We start from the raw sequence: 21,624 nt of genomic DNA, 5'->3' as shown, positions 1-21,624 counted from the left end.
AAAAGTGTCATTGCCCTAGAAATCCTCAGTGCTGGCCAAGTGCGGTGGCTCACGCCTGTAATCCCAGCACTTTAGGAGGCCGAGGCAGGCAGTCAGGAGTTTGAGACCAGCCTGGCCAACATGGTGAAACCCCGTCTCTACTAAAAATACAAAAAATTAGTTGGGCATGGGAGGCTGAGGCAGGAGAATTGCTTGAGTCCCAGAGGTGGAGGTTGCAGTGAGCCTGGATTGTGCCACTGCATTCCAGCCTGCGTGGCAGAACATGACTCTGTCTTCAAAAAAGAAAAAGAAAAAAGAAGGAGGCCTGGCACTTTGGAAGGCCAAGGAGAGTGGATCACCTGGAGTCAAGAGTTAGAGACTAGCCTGGCCAACATGGTGAAACTCTTGTCTCTACTAAAAATAGAAAAATTAGCTGGGCATGGTGGCAGGTGCCTGTAATCCCAGCTACTCAGGAGGCTGAGGCAGGAGAATTGTTTGAACCTGAGAGGCAGAGTTTGCAGTGAGCTGAAATTGCGCCATTGCACTCCAGCCTAGGCGACAAGAGTGACACTCTTTTAAAAAAGAAAGAAATCCTCATTGCTCTCATATTCATCCGTCCCTCCCATCCCTGTAACACCTGGCAGCCACTGATCTTTTTACTGTTTCTACTCTAGCCTTTTCCACGATGTCATATAGTTGGAATCATACACTATATAATCTTTTCATATTGGTTTCCTTCACTTAGTAATATGCATTTAAGGCTCTTTTCATGGCTTGCTTGACAGCTCATTTCTTTTTACTTTATTTTTTATCAATTAATAGGCTTTTTTTTTTTAGAGTGGTTTAAGGTTTACAGAATAATTGATGGGAAACTATAGAGTCCTCAAAACCTCCTCTCAGCTGTACGCTGTTTCCTTTGTTATTTACATCTTGTATCTGTGTGGTACATATGTGACATTGGATAACTATTGAATTTTAATGAAGTCCAACTCGCCAGTGTTTTTTTCATGGATCTTGCTTCTGCCATTGTATCTAAAAAGTCATGATCAAAGCCAAGGTAACCTAAATTTTCTCATATATTCTAGTAATTTTATAATTTTGTATTTTACATTTAGGTCTCTGATACATTTTGAGTTAATTTTTGTGGAGGGTATAAAATCTGTGTCTAGATTTTTAATTTTTGAAGTTTTTTTGTTTGTGGATGTTCAGTTAGCACCATTTCTGAAAAGACATTCCCCAACTCCATTGAATGCCTGCCTTTGCTCCTTTGTCAAAGATCAGTTGACTATATTTTTATGGATCTATTTCTCTTTTGTTTTTTTGAGACGTAGTCTCGCTGTGTCTCCCAGGCTGGAGTGCAGTGGCGCAATCTCGGCTCACTGCAACCTCTGCCTCCTGGGTTCAAGGAATGCTCCGGCCTCAGCCTCCCGAGTAGCTAGGATTACAGGTGTGCACCATCACACCTGGCTACTTTTTGTAGTTTTAGTAGAGACGAGGTTTCACCATGTTGGTCAGGCTGGTCTCGAACTCCTGACCTCGTAATCTGCCCATTTCGGCGTCCCAAAGTGCTGGGGTTACAGCGTGAGCCCCCGTGTCTGGCCTTTATGGGTCCATTTCTGAACTCTGTTATAGCTTTATTCTCTCCTCCACTGATCTCTCTCTCTTTTGTCAATACCATACCATCTTGATTACTGTAGATTTATAGTAAAGTATAATACTTAGTGTATGTACTAACCTTTTTAAAATTTGAGACAGAGTCTCCTGTTGTCCAGGCTGGATTGTAGTAGTGGTATGATCTTGGCTCACTGCATCCTCTGCCTTCTGGGTTCAAGTGATTCTTCTACCTCAGCATCCTGAGTAGCTGGGATTATGGGCATGTGCCACCATACCTGGCTAATTTTTGTATTTTTAGTAGAAACGAGATTTTACCATGTTGGCCAGGCTGGTCTTGAACTCCTGACCTGAAGTGATCTGCCTACCTCAGCCTCCCAAAGTGCTGGGGTTACAGGTGTGAGCTACCGCGCCCAACCATAGGCAGCATTGAAGTCTGGTAGTGTGAGTCCTTCCACTTCCTTCTTCTTTAGTATTGTGTTGGCTCTTCTGGATCTTTTGCCTCTCCATAAGAGGCAGTTTGTTGATATTCACACACACACACACACACAAAACCTGTTGGAATTTTGATTGGGATTGCGTTGAATTGGTAGATGAAGTTGGGAAGAACTAAAATCTTGACAGTGTTGAGCCTTCCTATCCATGAATATGGAATATCTCTTAATTTGTTTAGTTCTTTTCTTTCTTTCATTGGTTATATAATTTTCCTTATATATACCTTATACATGTTTTGTTAGATTTATACCTAAGTGTTTATTTTTGGGAGGTGCTAATGTGAATGGTGTTGTTTCAGTTTCAAATTCCAGTTCATTGCTTATTGGTAGAGAAGCAGTTGACTTTCATGTATATTAACCTTATGTCCTGAAATCTTACTGTAACCACTTCTTAGTTCCAGGACGGGTTTTTTGGTTGATCTTTGGAATTTTCTGCACAGATAATCATTTCATTTGCAGCCAAAGACAGTTTTATTTCTTCCTTTCTGATCTGTATGCCTTTTTTTTTTTCTTTTTTCTTTTCTAAGACCATCAGAAAGCAATGCATTTTATTGTCTTACTGCATTAGGTAGGATTATAGTTGAAAAGGAGTGGTGAAAACTTGCCTTGTTCTCAATCTTAGTGGGGAAGCTTTGAGTTTCTCATCATTAAGTATGATATTTGGTGGGTTTTTTGGTAGATATTCTTTATCATATTGCGGAAATTCCCCTCTATTCCTAGTTTGCAGAGTTTTTATCATGAATGAATGTTGGGTTTTGTCAGATGCTTTTTCTGTATCTGTTAATGTTACATGTGATTTTCCTTCTGCAGCCTGTGGGTATGATGGATCACATTAAGTCATTTTAGAATATTGAGCCTGTCTTGCATATCTGGGATAAATCCCATTTGATTGTGATGCGTAATTCTTTGTATACATTGTTAGATTGAGCTTGTTGATATTTCGTTCAGGATTTTTGCATCTGTTTTGATAAGGGACATCAGTTTGTGGTGTTTTTGTGATGTCTTTGTCTGGTTTGGTATTAGGGTGTTACTGGCATTATGGAATGAGGATACTCTAGGGCCTACCAAAACCAATTACTGTAGTTTTTTTTGTTTGTTTGTTTTGTTTTGTTTTGTGTTTTTTTGAGACAATCTCCGTCACCTAGGCTGGAGTGCCTGGAGTACAGTGGTGCGATCTCATTGCCACCTCCATCTTCCGAATTCAAGTGATTCTCCTGTCTCAGCCTCCTGAGTAGCTGGGATTACAGGCGCCACCACCTTGCCCAGCTAATTTTTCTTGTTAGTAGAGATGGGATTTTGCCATGTTGGCCATGCTGGCCATGCTGGCCTTGAACTCCTGGCCTCAAGTAGTCTGCCTGTCTCAACTTCCCAAAGTGCTGGGATTACAGATGTGAGCCACCATGCTTGACCTCGTTTACTCTAGTTTTAACTCCTCCCCTTTGATTGGTCTAGATTGTTAAGATAAGAACTTGATTGCTTAGCTTTGTAAAAGTGCCCTCTATTATATAATTGAAGGGATTACTTAGATTACCTAGAATATTTTAACTTAAAACATTTTATGCTATTTTGTTTTAAAAAGCATGCATGTGTTAGTATAATGCTCCATATACATTGCAGTGGAACATAAAAACTTTTTCTTACAGATCTGGCATCAAATAAAATCAATATTTGCTAAGATCAAATTAGTTCCTTTTTTTTCTTTTTCTTTTTTTTTTTTTTTTTCCGTTAAGAGACAGGGCCGGCCGGCGCGGTGGCTCAAGCCTGTAATCCCAGCACTTTGGAGGCCGAGACGGGCGGATCACGAGGTCAGGAGATCGAGACCATCCTGGCTAACACGGTGAAACCCCGTCTCTACTAAAAATACAAAAAACTAGCTGGGCGAGGTGGCGGGCGCCTGTAGTCCCAGCTACTCGGGAGGCTGAGATAGGAGAATGGCGTAAACCCGGAGGCGGAGCTTGCAGTGAGCTGAGATCCGCCACTGCACTCCAGTCCGGGCGACAGAGCAAGACTCCGCCTCAAAAAAAAAAAAAAAAAAGAGACAGGGCCTCACTGTGTCTCCCAGGCTGGAGTGCAGTAGCTATTCACAGGCACGATCGTAGTGCACAGCAGCCTCAAACTCCTAGTCTCCAGCAATTCTCCTGCCTCAGCCTCCTGAGGAGCTGGAACTCCAGGCTTGCCACTACCCAACCCCAGACTGGCTCTGAAAATGTTGATTGACTGTCAGGACTGGTATTTAGCAACACTATATTTGTTCCCTTGAATACAGTTATGCTGTATCCTTTACATATAGGAGCAGTAGACTGTAGTTCCCTGCTACAGATAAAGTCAAGAGTTCTTTTTTTTTGTTTTTTGAGGTAGAGTTTTGCTCTTGTCACCCAGGCTGGAGTGCAGTGGCGCAATCTCGGCTCACTGCAACCTCCGCCTCCCAGGTTCAAGCAATGCTCCTGCCTCTGCCTCCCGAGTAGCTGGGATTACAGGCACCCGCCACCGCGCCCGGCTAATTTTTGTATTTTTAGTAAAGACGGGGGTTTCACCGTGTTGACCAGTCTGGTCTCGAACTCCTGACCTCAGGTGATCCACCCACCTCAGCTTCCTAAAGTGCTGGGATTACAGGCGTGAGCCACTATGGCCGGCCAGGTTTCTATTTTTAAAATAGAAACCAAGCAGAATGGAAGGAGTGAGACTTGAGACTAATTGTCTCATTTTCTTTGGACATTAAATCTGGGCATATAGGGAAGTGGGTAAAGTACTATACAAAATTTAAGGAGACACTGTCAGGTTCATGCACAGGCTGACTCTGCATGGCACATCCCTGAGAGTGAGTGCCTCCTTAAATTTGTGCCTTAGGCATCTGGCTTGCCTCATCATATCCCCTGCTTGGCTTTGACCGCTTGAATGTGTGCTGATTTTCTTGAGTTACAGTGTGAATTGCCAGCTAGGATCTTTAAAAGGTTAAGAAATAGATAGTCTCATAAGACCATAGAATAGCCTCAAAAAAAGTTCTTGCAAAAGCTGTAAGGAGCTTCCCTCTGTGACTTTTCTTTAATTCTTCTATTATAGAATGTAGGCACCTAGGAATTTGGAAGTGGGGCATCTCATTCTTTGACTGTGACCTGTGTTGTATACTGCCTTTAAAGCAACTGCTTGCTGCATGCCCCTGTTCTCTACAGGCCTCCAAATGCCACCCTTTACCATTTGTCAGCATGAAGGAGAAGCCATGCTTTCCATAGCCCATCACCTTTGGTGGTAGTCAAATTACAGGTGGTAATGCCTGCTACTGCTGAGGGCATACAGACACTGGGCATAACCCACCTAGGGTTGGTTATAACAGATTTATCAAGAGTCTAACAAGGCCGGGCCTGGTGGCTCACACCTGTAATCTGAGCACTTTGGGAGGTGGAGGTCAGGAGTTCCAGACCAGCCTGGCCAATGTGGTGAAACCCCATCTCTACTAAAAGTACAAAAAATTAGCTGAGCGTGGTGGCACCCACCTGTAATCCCAGCTACTCGGGAGGCAGAGGCGGAAGAATCACTTGATCCCGGCAGGCAGAGGTTGCAGTGAGCCGAGATCATACCACTGCCCTCCAGCCTGGGTGACAGGCCAAGAGTCTGTCTCAAAAAAAAAAAAAAAGTCTAACAAGATACGTCCCCTCTGATCCAGCAGAATAAATTTCTACATTTAGAAATGTAAAAATTTATTCTAGTAAACTAATATGCTTAGGAGAAGATGCATGGGAAAGGTGATTTTATGGCGTTACTTATAATACTGAAAAATACTGAAACAGCCTACATGTCTAAATACGGGACATTTGTTAAATAACTGTTAATATAACAATACAGTGAAATAATGTGCAGCCATTTAAAGTGGTCATGATGTATATTAATGTCTATCATTAATTTATTAGCATACTTATGAACATGATTTTTTGTTAATGGAAATAAGTAGATTACAAAACAGTATTGCAGTCTGCATTTAAATTATGTTAATTTGAACAGTCAAGATAGCTACTTTCCCAGTTTCTTAATTTCCACTGAATGAAAGATACTCGTTGCTTATTGCTGTGTAATGGAGCTTAAAGCAATACATTTTTGTTACCTTGATCAGTTCTATGGGGCAGGCATCTGGATCCACTTCGGGGCTGGCCCGTTCACAAGCCTGAAAGTTAGTGCTGGCCGTTGGCAGGAGAGTCAGTTCTCGGCCGCTTGCGGGGCTCCTTAGGGATACCGTGTCCTCATGGCAGCTGGCTTCCCGCTAAGCTGCTGACCAGACAGAGAGCAGGGAGGAAGGGCAAAGCCTGTGGTGACTGACCGTCTCAAAGCCACGCACTGTGACTTTGGTCATAGTGAATTTGTCCAGCCCACTCTTGGGTTGAGGGGAATCGGGCTCCACCTCCTGAAGGGAAGCAATAGCAAAGCATTTGTGGAAATAATCCTAAAGCCTCCGTAGAAGGGAACTTCAGTTTTAGCTAAGTCGTAAATGTTAGCACTGCAAAACAAATATGCTGTTTTCTGTCTCAGTCTGTTAGTTAAAAACTGTGGTTTTCCTTCTTACCTCTTTCCTTCTATATCAGTAGTTATTGGCTACATAAATAACAACACAGTGAGTTAAAAAGCAAGCGTTGTCAACATACATTTTGGTGAATGTGAGTTCACTCAGAGGAGATTGTGTAGCTCTTTGGAAATGTAACAAAGAAATTGGCAAACTAGGAGCAGCTTAAAAAACAAGCAAATAGAGAACTGACTTAAAATGCCATTTTTCTAGATGAGCTCTCCTGATCATGTGCTATCTTTTCGTGTGAACTCTTACCTTCTCCTTATGCTGCTTGGAAATGTTTAGGTTCCTGCATTACCCCGCCTGAAATACTATCTATTAAGCCTTTTAAGTATCTTCCTCAAAAAAGCCTAGTAGAACCATAAGGAGTAATTTGTTTGTAACAATGCAAATTCACTGATTTAGACCATTGAGCTTTTTAATCCCTTTGCTCTTGGAGAGAAGAGGGGGCTATGCAGTTGGACCAAGGGGAGTCAATGATTTTGGAGTTAGTCAGTCCTTGGTTTGTCACCATGACAACCGTGGGGCAGGCGGTAGCCCTGTCATGACGGGGAGGAGAGGTGAGGGAAAGTGAGAAGCAGTGGAGCATCACAGAAGAGTGGCTGTCATCTGAGAACGCTTCTGCACAGCCTTGTACCCAGAAGTTGGTTTACCTTCTCTTCTAGTACCATGTGTGTATCCTGTTTCCAGAACCCCAAGCAAGCATCATTTTTTGTGTGCTGGACTGGGTGGGATTATCAGGACTATTTACATATTAACATTCCTGTCACCAGTTAGAGGGACAGCATGGGCAAGGGTGTCCAGCCATGGAGACGGGGTGTTCAGCTACAGGTTGTGGCCAGAATGGGGGTGGGCAAAGGGTGTGGGAAATGTAGAAGAGAAGGCTGAAAGGAAGGTAGTCAGGGACAGAGCTGGAGGGGCATTGTAGGCCACACTAAGGCATACTCAGGGAGGACTGGAAAGCCGCTAAAGGGTTTTAAGCACATTAATGAGACTTAGGTTTTAGAGATGCGTGGGGGGCAGTTTGGGTGTTTGATTCTAGGGAGGCAAGGCCTGAAGCCAGGGAAATAACGGAGAAGCACCCGCACTTGTGCCTGAAGAGCAGTGAGGGCCTAAAACCTGCAGAGGGCATTTTCTTTTAAGGATGTTTGTTTCTCTCTTTATTTGTCACATTTAGATTTGCTGTGATACTCATTATTTGTTCTGCAGGGCGCTTTTCTTGTATGTGCTCATTGATCTTGACTTCTGTTATGTCAGGCAGAGGTGTTAGTGTCCTGTGGAGGAAGAAATCAAGGCCCAGAGTGTCCAAATAATTTAGCAAAACCCACAACACTGCCCTGTGGTTTATCCGGATACCGTAAGGCTTCTCCCTCGTGTCTGGGCAGGTTGTCTTGCCTGCACATCTTGCTTCTGTCTCCTGCTTTACTTGTGCATTCCTGTAACTGCTTGGAAAGTTGGAGGACCACATCCTGCAGGCACTGAGAAGGTGGCTCCAACAGTCCTATATCTTTTGGAACTAATTTTTCTTACAATGCAGCTTTAACATTGTTTAATTTTTTGCCAGGCGTGGTGGCTCACGCCTGTAATCCTAGCACTTTGGGAGTCCGAGGGGGGTGGATTGCCTGAGGTCAGGAGTTTGAGACCGGCCTGGCCAACATGATGAAACCCTGTCTCTACTAAAAATACTAAAATTAGCCAGGCATAGTGGCGGGCGCCTGTAATCCCAGCTGCTCGGGAGGCTGAGGCAGGAGAATGGCGTGAACCCCGGAGGAGCGGAGGCCGCAGTGAGCAGAGGTCGTACCACTTCACTTCAGCCTGGGTGACAGAGTGGGAAAGTTTTGTTCTCAAAAACAAAATTGTTTAATTTTTTAATATTATTTTAGAGATGTGTTAGTAGACACTAGTTTGTTGGCAGTTAGCACAGTTCACATCACATCTTGCTACTATGAAACCCCTTTACTGCAAAAAATGAAATCGTAGAAAGTGTAACCTTGAAAAAAGAATAGTTAACTCTGGAACCAACTGTCTGTGACTTAGCTGTTCATCTTTTCTGGGCTTTTCTTTATTGGATCATGTAATGGGAAAGTCATAATTCTCTTTTAAATTTTTTTTTTTAACAGAGTCAAAGTCTCACGATGTTGTCCAGGCTGGTCTTGAACTGAGCTCAGTTGATCCTCCCACCTTGGCTTCCCCAAGTGTTGGGATTACAGGCGTGAGCCAGCATGAGCAGCCGGAACATCATAATTCTTGATCATGAGAAAGCCAAACTAGATTATTACGAATCTTGCTTGCTCTAAGAATGATTACGTTTCTACTCTGCAGTCAGTGAGTGGCCTTTCTAGAAAGTGAAGTTTCCTCCTGGCACTCTGGAGGCTGAGGCAGGCAGATGCCTGGAGCCCAGGACTTCCAGATCGGCCTGGGCAGCATGGTGAGACCCCGTCTATACCAAAAATACAAAAAAAAAAAAAAAAAGTTGGGCATGGTGGTATGCACCTGTGGTTTCAGTTCCTCGGGGGCTAAGGTGGGAGGATGGTGTGGCGGGGCGGGGCCAAGGTTGCGATGAGCCAAGACCGTACCACTGCACTCCAGATTGGGTGACAGAGCGAGTCCCTTGTCTGGGAGAAAAAAAGTTAACTTTTTCTGGCCTGTGGCTCACGCCTGTACTCCCAGCACTTTGGGAGGCCAAAGTGGGTGGATCACAAGGTCAGGAGTTCAGACCTATCTGGCCAAGATGGTGAAACCCTGTCTCTACTAAAAATACAGAAATTAGCCAGGTGTAGTGGCAGGCGGCTGTAATCCTAGCTACTTGGGAGGCTGAGGCGGAGAATTGCTTGAACCCGGGAGGTGGAGGTTGCAGTGATCACACCACTACACTCCAGTGTGGTGACAGATTGAGATTCTGTCTCAAAAAAAAAAATAAATAAATAAATAGACCTTCTAAACAGCATCCATGAAATCATCTCCCTGAACCCCCTAACTTCCCACTATTATTTTCTCAGTATCCTTTCAGAACAAGTCTAAACATAAACATGTCCTCCCCTCTCATTTGCAGTTAAAATGAGAGATCATATTGCTTTTTCACCTCAACAAAATGTCTTTAGTGATTCCATATCAGCATTTTTATATTTGTTATTTTTCGTGGTATATAATATTCCATAGCATAGTTTTTATCATACTTAATATAACCACTTTCCTATCAATGGATACATATAAATTGTCTTTAGAGTTTTGCTATTAAAATAGTGCCTTATTTACGACACAATTCTGAGGTAAGAAAAGAAAGTCTCTTGGTGTATATTGTGGTATTTAAATGATCGCAGTTTGCATTGGATACTTCATTTTTTCTCTAGTCAAGTGAAGCAGGAGTGGAGAAGGAGCAAAGAAATCTGTAACTGGTTGTAGTCAGACTTTATTTTTAGAAATGAGCTCTTATGATTATAAAATAATATTGATAATTGGAAATGTAGGATATACTGAAATGTATTTAACAATTACCCTACCCATCCCTTAGAAATGAAATGCTGTTAATGCATAGTCAGTTTTTTCCCCCATCTTTGTGATGGTAAATGGTCAAATATTTTCCTAGCATTTAAAAAAATTTCTTTAGAATTTGCATCATTTTATGCATCCTGTTTTATAAATATGATTTCTAGTGGCTTATGATGATGCACCTTTAAGTATGTTTTGCATATGTGAAATTGGTGATTCTCATATTTTCATAGAGGTTCTTATTTCATGTAGGTCTGCAAAAAAGAACCCCCCCCCGACACACACATGGTAGCTTATGCATTATTCACAAATGTTAACTTTTAACATTTTCGTTTACTCAAAGGCAGTGTTCTTTGAAGTGCATAAAATAGCTAGCATTGTGTTAGTGCCAGAGAGCCAGAAAATACTGAACTGAAACGGATGTGAAGCTGATAATACTGTGTAAATGGAGTAAATTGTTAATGGAAGATAAGCCAAATAGATGAAACAAAAACCTCACAGTGTTTTTTTTTTTTAATGAAGATATTTACAAACATGCTAACAATCGTTCTATAAATGCTTAGTGATTAATTTGGGCATGTTGTCTTTTGGAAGTTACTTAAATTTACTTTGACATTCACTCTAGTTTTTTAACATAAAAATTTTAATGAAGTCTGATTGAAACTATGTATGCTTTACTATTTCAAATAAAGAATAAACTTTGTTACCACTAAATTTATTTAGTGAAGAAAGCATTTTCCCCCCATTTAAAATCATTTAGTGAAGAAAGCATTTTCCCCACATTAAAAAAAAAAAAAAAAAACGAAAAGAAAAGAAAATCACCTTGGTAAATGGCGTTTGTAAAGTTTGATCATATTTAATGTTCAGAGAAGATAAGGATAGTACCTAAAGCTGCACGGCACCCAGGGCAGTTGGCTGTGCTCACTGTGGATTTCACGTTGGTGGGTAGTTAACAGCAGGGAGCGTGCACGCTGTCAGGACGACGGCCTTGGTTGTTTCAGAGACCCTTCGGGTGTTTGATGGACCTTGTCTGTAACTGCTACTAGGCATCCCTGTGGGTTCTACATCTGCGTAATTTAAAAGATAAGAATGTTTTCAGCTATGAGTACAATAAATTGAAATAAAAAACTTGTTTATCAATAGGAAGTTTAGTCCTTTGTTAAAATCTAAATGTGCTTTCTCCTGATACCTTACTTGCCCCTTTCCTCCCAGCCACTTAGTGATGAACTTATTCCTCATTATATTGAGCTGTTTTTAGAACTTGTTCTCATATTACTTTGTTACTACTTTTAGAAAGTGAGAAAATATTATAAGTACATGGGTAATCATTCAAATGGGAATATGAAAGATCAAATAAAATACTAGAAGTTTTCTTGCCTTTCACCTCCACTCCTCACACCCTCAGTTCTTTTTTTTTTTTTTGAAACAGAGTCCTGCTCTGTTGCCTGGGCTGGAGTGCAGTGATCTTGGCTCACTGCAACCTCTACCTCCCAGGTTGAAGCGATTCTTGTGCCTCAGCCTTTCGAGTAGCTGGGACTACAGGCGCACGTCACCACCCCTGGCTAATTTGTGTATTTTTCATGGGGACGGGGTTTCACTACGTTGGCTGGGCTGGTTTCGATCCCCTAATCTCAAGTGATCCACTGCCCTGGCCTCCCAAACTGCTTGCATTACAGGCATGAGCCACTGTGTCCGGCCCCAATTCTTTAATTCTTATATTCACACTCTATTTTGGGATTTTTACACATCCTGTCAGAGCTGTTCTCTACACATATAATCATATAGGTGTGTAAATTCCCTTCTTTTTGAAAAAACACAAGCTAGAGCATATTGAACAGATTGTTGTACTTCTGTCCCCCTTAACAGTACATCTCGGAGACAGTTCCTGATCAGTAGATAGATCTGCCACATTCTTTTAAAGAGCTATGTGATACTCCATGTAGTGAATGCCCTGTAATTTATTCAGCAGCCAAAAAAATAAAGCTGACTCCAGTGGGTTATTAATGTGGTCCTTATGATATGTGAAGACAGCCCTATTTATAGTTAGTGTCTTCAGTTATAAGACAGTCTTCATCATTCGACTTTTTTTTTTTTTTTTGAGACGGAGTCTCGCTCTGTCACCCAAGCTGGAGTGCACTGGCCAGATCTCAGCTCACTGCAAGCTCCGCCTCCTGGGTTCATGCCATTCTCCTGCCTCAGCCTCCCGAGTAGCTGGGATTACAGGCGGCCGCCACCTCGCCCGACTAGTTTTTTGTATTTTTTCGTAGAGACGGGGTTTCACCGTGTTAGCCAGGATGGTCTCGATCTCCTGACCTTGTGATCCGCCCGCCTTGGCCTCCCAAAGTGCTGGGATTACAGGCTTGAGCCACCGCACCCGGCCCATCATTCGACTTTTAAAAGCTCATGTCAGGCCCAGCTGGTAGGAGGAAAAAATAAAGGTGTAGGCATGATCCTAATTCACAATTATGAATATCAGCATGTGGCTCACACTAGTGTCAGCTTCTGAAAGTGAAATTTCAGCATGCTATTAAAAATAAACCTGCAACAATACATTAAAAAATTTAGCATACAGAAATCCATGCTAGTGATATGGATGGTAATAGGCCATGCCATGTATATAATCCTAAGCTGGAGCTACTGAATTCTTGAGAAATTTGAGTACATTAAGAATTAAAACTTTGTACACAGAAAAATATAACCAAGGTTAAAGACACTGACGAAGGGAATATTTGTAGCATCATGAAAATGATTTTTTGTAAAACAATACGAAAAGATCAATGAAATGGAAAAATTAAATGGTTCAAACTGCATAGGGAAATAAAAATATCCTTTAAACATAAGAACTTTAGCCTTATTTAAAAAAATACAATTAGTACTGCAGTGAAATAAGACTTTGTGCCTATCTACTTGGCAAACATAAAAAGTTAGATGCCGCACTGTGCAGGTGAAGACAAGGGACAACAGTCACTTTTCATACATTGACATCTCCTTGGAGGACAATTTGGAAATATTTATTAAAATTCAAAATGCACATAGCCTTTGACCTGGCAGTTTTATTTCTAGAAATTTAACCTACAGACATTACTGACACATTTGCAAGGATATATACTACAGTTTTATTTAATTTAGCCAAAAACTGAAAACAACCTAAATGACCTTTAAGATATAACATGGTGGCTGGGCGTGGTGGCTCATGCCTCTAATTCTAGCACTTTGGGAGGCCGAGGTGGGTGGATCACCTGAGGTCAACAGTTTTGAGACCAGCCTGGCCAACGTGGTGAAACCTGGTCTGTACTTTAAAAAACAACACAAAAATTAGCCAGGCATGGTGGTGGAAGCCTGTAATCCCAGCTGCTTGGAGGCTGAGGCAGGAGAATTGCTTGAACCTGGGAGGCGGAGGTTGCAGTGAGCCGAGATCGTGCCACTGTACTCTAGCCTGGGCAACAGATATATATATGTGTGTGTGTGTGTGTGTGTGTGTGTGTGTATAGAGAGAGAGAGAGAGAGATAAACACGGTGAGACCTAATGTCTACCTCTTTTTTCCTTTTTTTTTTTTGTAAAGAAAGTCTTGTTTCATGGCCCAGGCTGGTCTTGAACTCTTGGCTTCCGGTGATCCTACTGCCTCGGCCTCCCAAAGTGCTGGGATTACAAGTGTGAAACACTGTGCCCGGCCCTAGAGTCAGCTTTAACTTGGTGGCTGTGAAGAAAATCAAAGGAAACACAAATATAATGAAGCTTTTTGAAAACCAGTTTTTCATGGACTGGCTGAGAGAGGGAACCTAATCTATTACGTGCCAAATTCCAGTGTGAAGCCATGCACTCATACTTTATTTTGAAACCATAAGCCATAGCACCCAAAACCTCTGTTCAGCTTTTGGGAACAAACAGGTTCAAAGTAGATGCACAGAGTGGCAGGACCGATGTGGAGAACACTGCATCCGTGCATTGTGTTTAATCACAAAGGCTAGAGCTGCTAATTGGCCAAATGGGAAGCTGCTGCCAAAGCTGTGATTAAAAGTGATGATTAGTCACAAAGCAAGTAAAATAATGGACAAGATTCCTTTGTCTAATGATTTAGCTCATTGTCCATTTTTAGATAGGGACAGATACATTGAGCAGCTGTTACTTTCCTGGGGAAGACAAACTTGGTTCTGTTCGCTGGAGACCGATGAACCCACTGATATTCTGAACTCAGCTAATCCTTTGCTTTGTCAGGCATAAGCTGAATAGACAAGTCCATGGAGACATTTTTTTTCTAGCTATAAATTAGAAGAAATGCTTTAAAATCTTTTGTTCATTTTATGACAAGTGATGACATAGACTCCAAGTGTGTTGAATGGGAAAAGCAGAGATGGTGTCTTGGGTTAATATGAGAATTTGGTCCATTGTGCTACATCACCAGAAACTTTACCAGAACTGAAGTCTGCTCCCTTTTTGTATTGAAAACGCAGTCCTACTAGTCTCATATGCGGGGATATTAAGTCTGTTATCAATAGAGTGTGAAATCATCACTCTTGTGAAAGGCGGAGACTTAATTCTCTAGCCTTGTGAAGTTGTGGACAGTAACTACCAGCACCCACTTCTCCCTCATCCTGAAAGCTTGTAGGTAGCAGAGTCTCTCCTTGACTGTTATCTCAAGAAGAATGTCAAATCTTTGTGGAGTAAAACTTTCACCATGGCATACACATCTTGATTGTGGAGGAAAGAATTGTGAAAAACTTGAAAAAAGTATTTTGAATATAGCATTTACAAAGTTAGGAGTATTTGACACAGCAGCATGTGAGGGAAAAAGAAAAGAATAAAAAAAAAAAAAACACACAGAGTTAGGCTTAAAGGTCTCCATGAGGGTTTTCCTAAACCAGTTGGTGGCGAATGGATAAAGACAGTCTCCCCCACCCTGTTTTATTAACATGTGAATATTACCAAGTAAAAGGACACATTCGAAAGATCAGACTGTGGATGGTTTCTTGAAGCAAAAGTTTGTTGAAGCAAAAGTTTGTTGAAGCAAAATGGCGTTTTGGTTAGGAATTCCTTTTCAGAATCCAGTTCTATCAGAGAACATGATTAAATACCATTTGCAGCTGAGTGCGGTGACGCACGCCTATAATCCCAGCACTTTGGGAGGCCGAGATGGGTGGATCTCTTGAGGTCAGGAGTTTGAGACTAACCTGACCAACATGGTGAAACCTTGTCTCTACTAAAAATACAGAAACTTAGCCAAACATGGTGGCACATGCCTGTAATCTTGGGGGTGGAGGTTGCAGTGAGCCAAGATCGCCCCACTGCACTTCAGCCTGGGCCAGAGCGAGACTCTGTCTCCAAAATAATAAATAAATACCATTTGCCTGCCTGATCTAATTACAGACATGTAAATTAGAATTCTTTGGTTAATATCAAAATTAAAAAATAAAACTGTCTAATAGAGCCTAATCTTCCTCTTAAACTAAGCAGCATAGTGTCTCGTATTCTTTTGTTGTGATTATAAACAATTTCTTTTACCTTGAGGAATTAAGTTTCACATAGGGCTTTTTATACAAAACAAACTTATTAGATTTTTATGTAATTCCATGATTATTTCTTTCTTTCTTTTTTTTTTAAGAGATGGGGTCTTGTTCTGTCACCCAGACTGGAGTACAGTGGCATGATCTCGGCTCACTGCAACCTCTGCCTCCCAGGTTTGAGTGATTCTCCTGCCTCAGGCTTCCAAGTCACTGAGACTACAGGTGTACACCACCACGCCCAGCTAATTTTTGTATTTTTAGTAGAGACGGGGTTTCACCATGTTGGTCATACTGGTCTCAAACTCCTGACCTCAGGTGATCTGCCGGCCTTGGCCTCCCAAAGTACTGGGATTACATGCGTGAGCCACTGCAGCAGCCACTTTCAAATTTAACTTTAAAAATACAGTTTTCATTGTATTTAATTTGGGGGGGATGCCTTCTGTTTGTGAGCAGTGATGCTGTTTTTCTATTTAGTGATGAAAGATTTCCCCTTGAGATAAATCCATTTAGGTTAAAAAAGAGTCTTTTGGCAAGACTAACACAATAGTTGATTGTATCGTTTGTATGGACCAAGTAGTAGTTCATTATGCCCTTATATTTTATAACTCAGCCAGCCGATGTCTTAGTTGGTGGTGTCTGCAAGATTTCTCCGCTCTAAATTTTCTGTCTTTCTCATGGTAATTGATCTATATCTTGAGAGACACTTCGAGACTAGGCAAATCCTGTTTCCCCCAAACTTTTGCCCACTAATCTTAGCATACATTAGTAGATCTTGTCTGCAGTGTTTATTACTGTAGTGTTTGGTGATTCTGTTTTTCTCTTTCCTTCTACATTTTTAAACTGGATTCTGTGAGGAAAAGAGTTTTCTTTTCCCTTGTTTGTTTACTGATTTGGTTATTTATATAAGTATTGAGTCCATGGTGCGTGTATGTGCGTATAATCCTATGGATTAAAATCTAATGCTATCATTATTGCATTATTGTAATCGTGAGAGTATTGGAAAAACCCACATTGAGGGACAGCATCCAGGACATGAAAGATGAAGATAAGAACTATATAGATTGGAAGAAGATTAAGAGGAAATAGTGGCCGGGCGCGGTGGCTCAAGCCTGTAATCCCAGCACTTTGGGAGGCCGAGACGGGCGGATCACGAGGTCAGGAGATCGAGACCATCCTGGCTAACACGGTGAAACCCCGTCTCTACTAAAAACTACAAAAAACTAGCCGGGCGAGGTGGCGGCGCCTGTAGTCCCAGCTACCCGGGAGGCTGAGGCAGGAGAATGGCATGAACCCGGGAGGCGGAGCTTGCAGTGAGCTGAGATCCGGCCACAGCACTCCAGCCTGGGTGACAGAGCGAGACTCCGTCTCAAAAAAAAAAAAAAAAGAAAAAAAAATATCTGGAGGATTAATTTCTTTGACTTTACTTTTTTTTTTTTTTTTTTTTGAGACACTGTCTTGCTTCATGACTCCGGCAAGAGTACAGAGACATGATCTTGGCTCACTGCAGCCTCAGCCTCCCCAGTTCAAGTGATCTTTCTCCATCAACCCCCAAGTAGCTGGGACTACAGGCATGCGTCACCTGCCCTGCTAATTTGTTTTGTATTTTTCATGGAGATGGGGTTTCAACATGTTGGCCCAGGCTGGTCTCGTACTCCTGAGCTCAAGTGATCTGCCCACCTCGGCGTTCCAACATGCTGGGATTATAGGCATGAGCCACTGCACCAGGCCTGGCTTTACATTTTGACAGTTAGAAACTTGATTCTAGGCTAAACATGGTGGCTCATGTCAGTAATCCCAGCAGTTTGGGAGACTGAGGCAGGCAGATCACTTGAGGCCAGGAGTTCAAGACCAACCTGGCCAATGTGGCAAAAACCTATCTCTACTAAAAATACAAGTTAGCCAGGTGTGGTGGTGTGCACCTGGAGTCCCAGTTACTCGGGAACCTGAGGCATGAGAATTTCTTGAACCCGGGAGGCAGACGTTGCAGTAAGCCAAAATCGCCACTGCACTCCAGCTTGGGTGACAGAGTAAGACTCTGTCTCAATTTTTAAAAAAGATAGAAACTTTGATTCTGAATATTGTTAGTTCACATATCAGTGTATAATTTTAAGTTGGCTTAACTACTCTCTGACACTGTTCTGATTAAATATACCTCTCAAGATATTTAATTTTTTATTTGTTTTTTTTTGAGACAGAGTCTCACTCTATCACCCAGGCTGGAGGGCAGTGGTGCAATCTCGGCTCAGTGCAAGCTCCGCTTCCCGGGTTCAAGTGATTCTTCTGCCTCAGCCTCTCGAGTAGCTGGGACTACAGGCACCCGCCACCACGCCCAGCTAATTTTTGTATTTTTAGTGGAGACGGGGTTTCACTATGTTGGCCAGGCTGGTCTCGAACTCCTGATCTCATGATCTGCCCGCCTCAGCCTCCCAGAGTGCTGGGATTACAGGCGTGAGTGCCCCGCTTAAATGTTTTTTTTTTTCTGATGATTCATATATGGTGTCTCTGACCTTTAACTTTTTTTTTTTTTTTTTTGAGACAGGATCTTGCTTTGTCACTCAGACTAGAAGTGGCTCAATCCTGGCTCACTGCAGCCTTGACCTCCTGGGCCTAAGTGATTCTCCCACCTCAGCCCCCTGAGTGGCTGGGACTACAGGCACATGCTGCTGCACCCAACTATTTTTAAAAAGTTTTTGTAGAGGCTGGTCTCAAACTCCTGGGCTCAAGTAATTCTCTCGCCTTGGCTTCCCAAAGTGCTGGGATTACCGGCATGAGCCACCTCGCCCAGCCTGGACCTTTAATTTTATTTTGGAAGAAATTTACAAAAATAAAATGTCCATACAGTAAAGACTGGAACAATTTGAGGGGGAGAAAAGGGTTCTCTTTAAGTATTTTTCATTTATTTGAAGTTTTATTCTTTCACTTCCTTCTATAAACCAAGTGATTTTGTTCAAAACTTAGTTTTAGTTATGAAAAAAATTTTCATCAGAGAAATTGATTTCTTCATTGAAATTTTTACTGAGGTAATTGTAGATTCATATGCAACTGTTAGAAATGATACCGAGAGGCCGGGCGCGGTGGCTTACGCCTGTAATCCCAGCACTCTGGGAGGCCGAGACGGGTGGATCACGAGGTCAGGAGATCGAGACCATCCTGGCTAACATGGTGAAACCCCGTCTCTACTAAAAAATATAAAAAACTAGCCGGGCGAGATGGTGGGCGCCTGTAGTCCCAGCTACTTGGGAGGCTGAGGCAGGAGAATGGCGTGAACCCGGGAGGCAGAGCTTGCAGTGAGCTGAGATCTGGCCAGTGCACTCCAGCCTGGGCGACAGAGCGAGACTCCGTCTCAAAAAAAAAAAAAAGAAATGATACTGCACTCCAGCCTGGGCGACTGAGGGAGACTCCGTCTCAAAAAAAACAAAAAAACAAAAAACGAAAGAAAAGAAATGATACCCAGAGACCCCGTCCACATCACCCAGTTTCCTCTGGGGTAGTATTTTACAAAGCTAGTAAGATGTTGCAGCCGGAACTCTGACATTGGCACTAGTCTTACTCATATTTCCCCAGTTTTACCTGTATTCATTTGTATATGTGAAGAAATCAGTTTTTATTCTTAGAAAACTACTGAAGTACTAACTTGTATTATATCTAGTGACTTCTGGGAAACCATTTAACTTCTTGTGCCTCAGATTTTCTCATCTGATTAAGTCAAGACAACTTTTTTGCATGATCTTAGAATCTTTTTTTGGGTGAAAACTTTCTATAATTTTTGTATGAGAGTTTTAAAGTTGAAATTATAACCTTCCTTACCTCCTTTTTTCTCTTGTTTGGGTGTAGGAGGAAAAGGCTTCTCTTTTACATCGTACTCAGGAAGAAAGAAGAAAGAGAGAGGTAAAAACAGTTTTGTAATACTCTGTAGATAAGCATTTTTTCTACAGCATTTAAACACGCCTTGGTTTTACTGTATATATGTATATGTGTATGTATTTGTTATATATGACAGAATGTGTGTGTGTGTGTGTGTGTGTGTGTGTGTGTGTTTAGCTTTAGAAACATTTTTTGATTTCACTGTAAGTTACTTATTCTGGGGCCAGTGTAGAAAAGATGGACTAAAAAGGCAGTTTCCAGACTGAAGAAGGAACACGGGCTTTTGGTTGACTTACATAATGATATGGTTTCCAGAAGATCTAGAAAGCCGTATTATAAACATAATGTTCATATTTCTTTTTTCTTTTTTAAGAGATTGAGTCTTGTTCTGTGGCCCAGGCTGGAGTGCAGTGGCAAGGTCATCGCCCACTGTAGCCCTGACCTCCTGGGCTCAGGTGATCTTCCTGCTCTAGCCTCCTGTAGCTGGGACTACAGGTGCATGCCACCATGCCCAGCTAATTTTTAAAATTTTTACGTAGATGGGGTCTTGCTTTGTTGCCAAGGCTGATTTCAAACTTACGGCCTCATGCAGCTGCCTCCCTCATTTTCGCAAAGTGTTGGGATCACAGGCGTGAACTGCCTCATCTGGCTTATGATGTTGATGTTTCATGACACAAAAGGAGAAAGCTCACTGTTAAGACATGTGTCTTAACTGTGAAGAAGTTGAAAGAAAGACACTAATGGCATTTTTATTGTTTATCCTACATTATATGTTGTGATAGTTTCTTTAAATAGCTTTATTTTGTTGATTAATCTGCAATTGTACTCTCTTATGGCCTGCTTTTTTAGATAGAGTTTTTTGTTTTGTCATTTTAACAATTCATTTAGGCCTCTAACAAATATGTTTTGAGAACTTATTATGTATGTACTAGGTACTGCTCTGCTTGCTGAGTATACAGATGGTGAATAAGACAGACAAGGTTCCTGCTCAGTGGTAGAATAGAGCCGTGAACCAGGATACTGAGGTGGTGACAAGACCTATGAGGGCAACAGAGTAATGTGATTACAACTGGAAGGGCCTATATTAGACATGGTGTTTAGGGGAAGGGCTCTCTGAGGTGCTTAGAGTGAAAAGAGTTTTAGTCAGGATTTTCCAACCTTGGCACTGACATTTTTGAACAGATAATTTTTTGCTGGGGGGGAACTGCTCTGTACTCTGTACACTGGAGGATGTTTAGCAATATCCATGGCCTCTCCCCACTAAATGCCAGTAGCACTCCGTTCCCTCAGTTGTGACAACCAAAAATGTCACCAGAAATTACCAGATGTCCCCGGGAGGGCACTGCTCAACCAAGAAAGATATTTGTTGGGTGGTGTTTTTAATCTTGTTTTATGGAAAATTCTGGGCTATTATCTCTTCCATTAGTGCTTTTGCTTCATTCTCCTCCTCCTCTCCTACGTGGACTCAAACTGTAAATGTATTGACCTTTGCATTGTGTCCCACATATCCCTCATGTGCTTTTCTGGGACTACAGGCGCCCGCCACTGCACCCAGCTGTTTTTTTGTATTTTTAGTAGAGGAGGGGTTTTGCCATGTTGGGCAGGCTGGTCTTGAACTCCTAACCTCAAGTGATCCACCTGTCTCAGCCTGCCAAAGTGCTGGGATTACAAGTGTGAGCCACCCTGCCCGGCCTAATTGTTGAATACATCCATTGACTTCTTAATTTCGGCTTTTGTTATTTCAGTTCTAGAACTTTTTTTCATTCTTTTATATAGTCTTTAGTTCTCTTTTAATTTCTTGAACATAATTATAGATTTTTTAGGACAATGTTTAAACTCCAGTAATTGGATCTTCTGTGGGGTTTGTTTCCACTGTTTTTCCTCTTGATTTTTAATCTGATGGGGGTTTCCTTTACGGGTGACTAGCTGCTCTTCTTTTGATGCTTTTAGAATTCCGTCTTTATCTTTCTCTTTAGATAGTCTGATTATTTGCTTGGAGATGGTTGAGCCTGCTGTATGTGAGTGTCTAAATCTCTTGTGAGACAGGAAGTTTTCATCTATTATTTCATTAAATAGGTTTCCTAATCCTTTCTTTGACTCTTTGACCTTGGTATTACCAATACTTTGAATATT

The 21,624-nt window shown here is 41.9% G+C and overlaps 1 protein-coding gene across 1 annotated transcript in view; it reads left to right on the top strand.

Annotated features, from left to right (window-relative positions):
• The window catches only part of UBE3C (ubiquitin protein ligase E3C), a 139,430-nt gene that overhangs the window by 6,256 nt on the left and 111,550 nt on the right, over nucleotides 1-21,624 (top strand). Inside the window, exon 2 of the mRNA XM_033193885.1 lies at nucleotides 19,462-19,515. Within this exon, the coding sequence (XP_033049776.1) occupies nucleotides 19,462-19,515 (54 nt within the window). The remainder of the gene's footprint in view (nucleotides 1-19,461; nucleotides 19,516-21,624) is intronic.

This window comes from Trachypithecus francoisi, unplaced genomic scaffold (assembly GCF_009764315.1).
Source record: "Trachypithecus francoisi isolate TF-2019V2 unplaced genomic scaffold, Tfra_2.0 Lachesis_group4, whole genome shotgun sequence".
Taxonomy (NCBI): domain Eukaryota; kingdom Metazoa; phylum Chordata; class Mammalia; order Primates; family Cercopithecidae; genus Trachypithecus; species Trachypithecus francoisi.
Note: the sequence above shows the minus strand (reverse complement) of the source record. Positions and strands in the feature narration are given on the sequence as shown.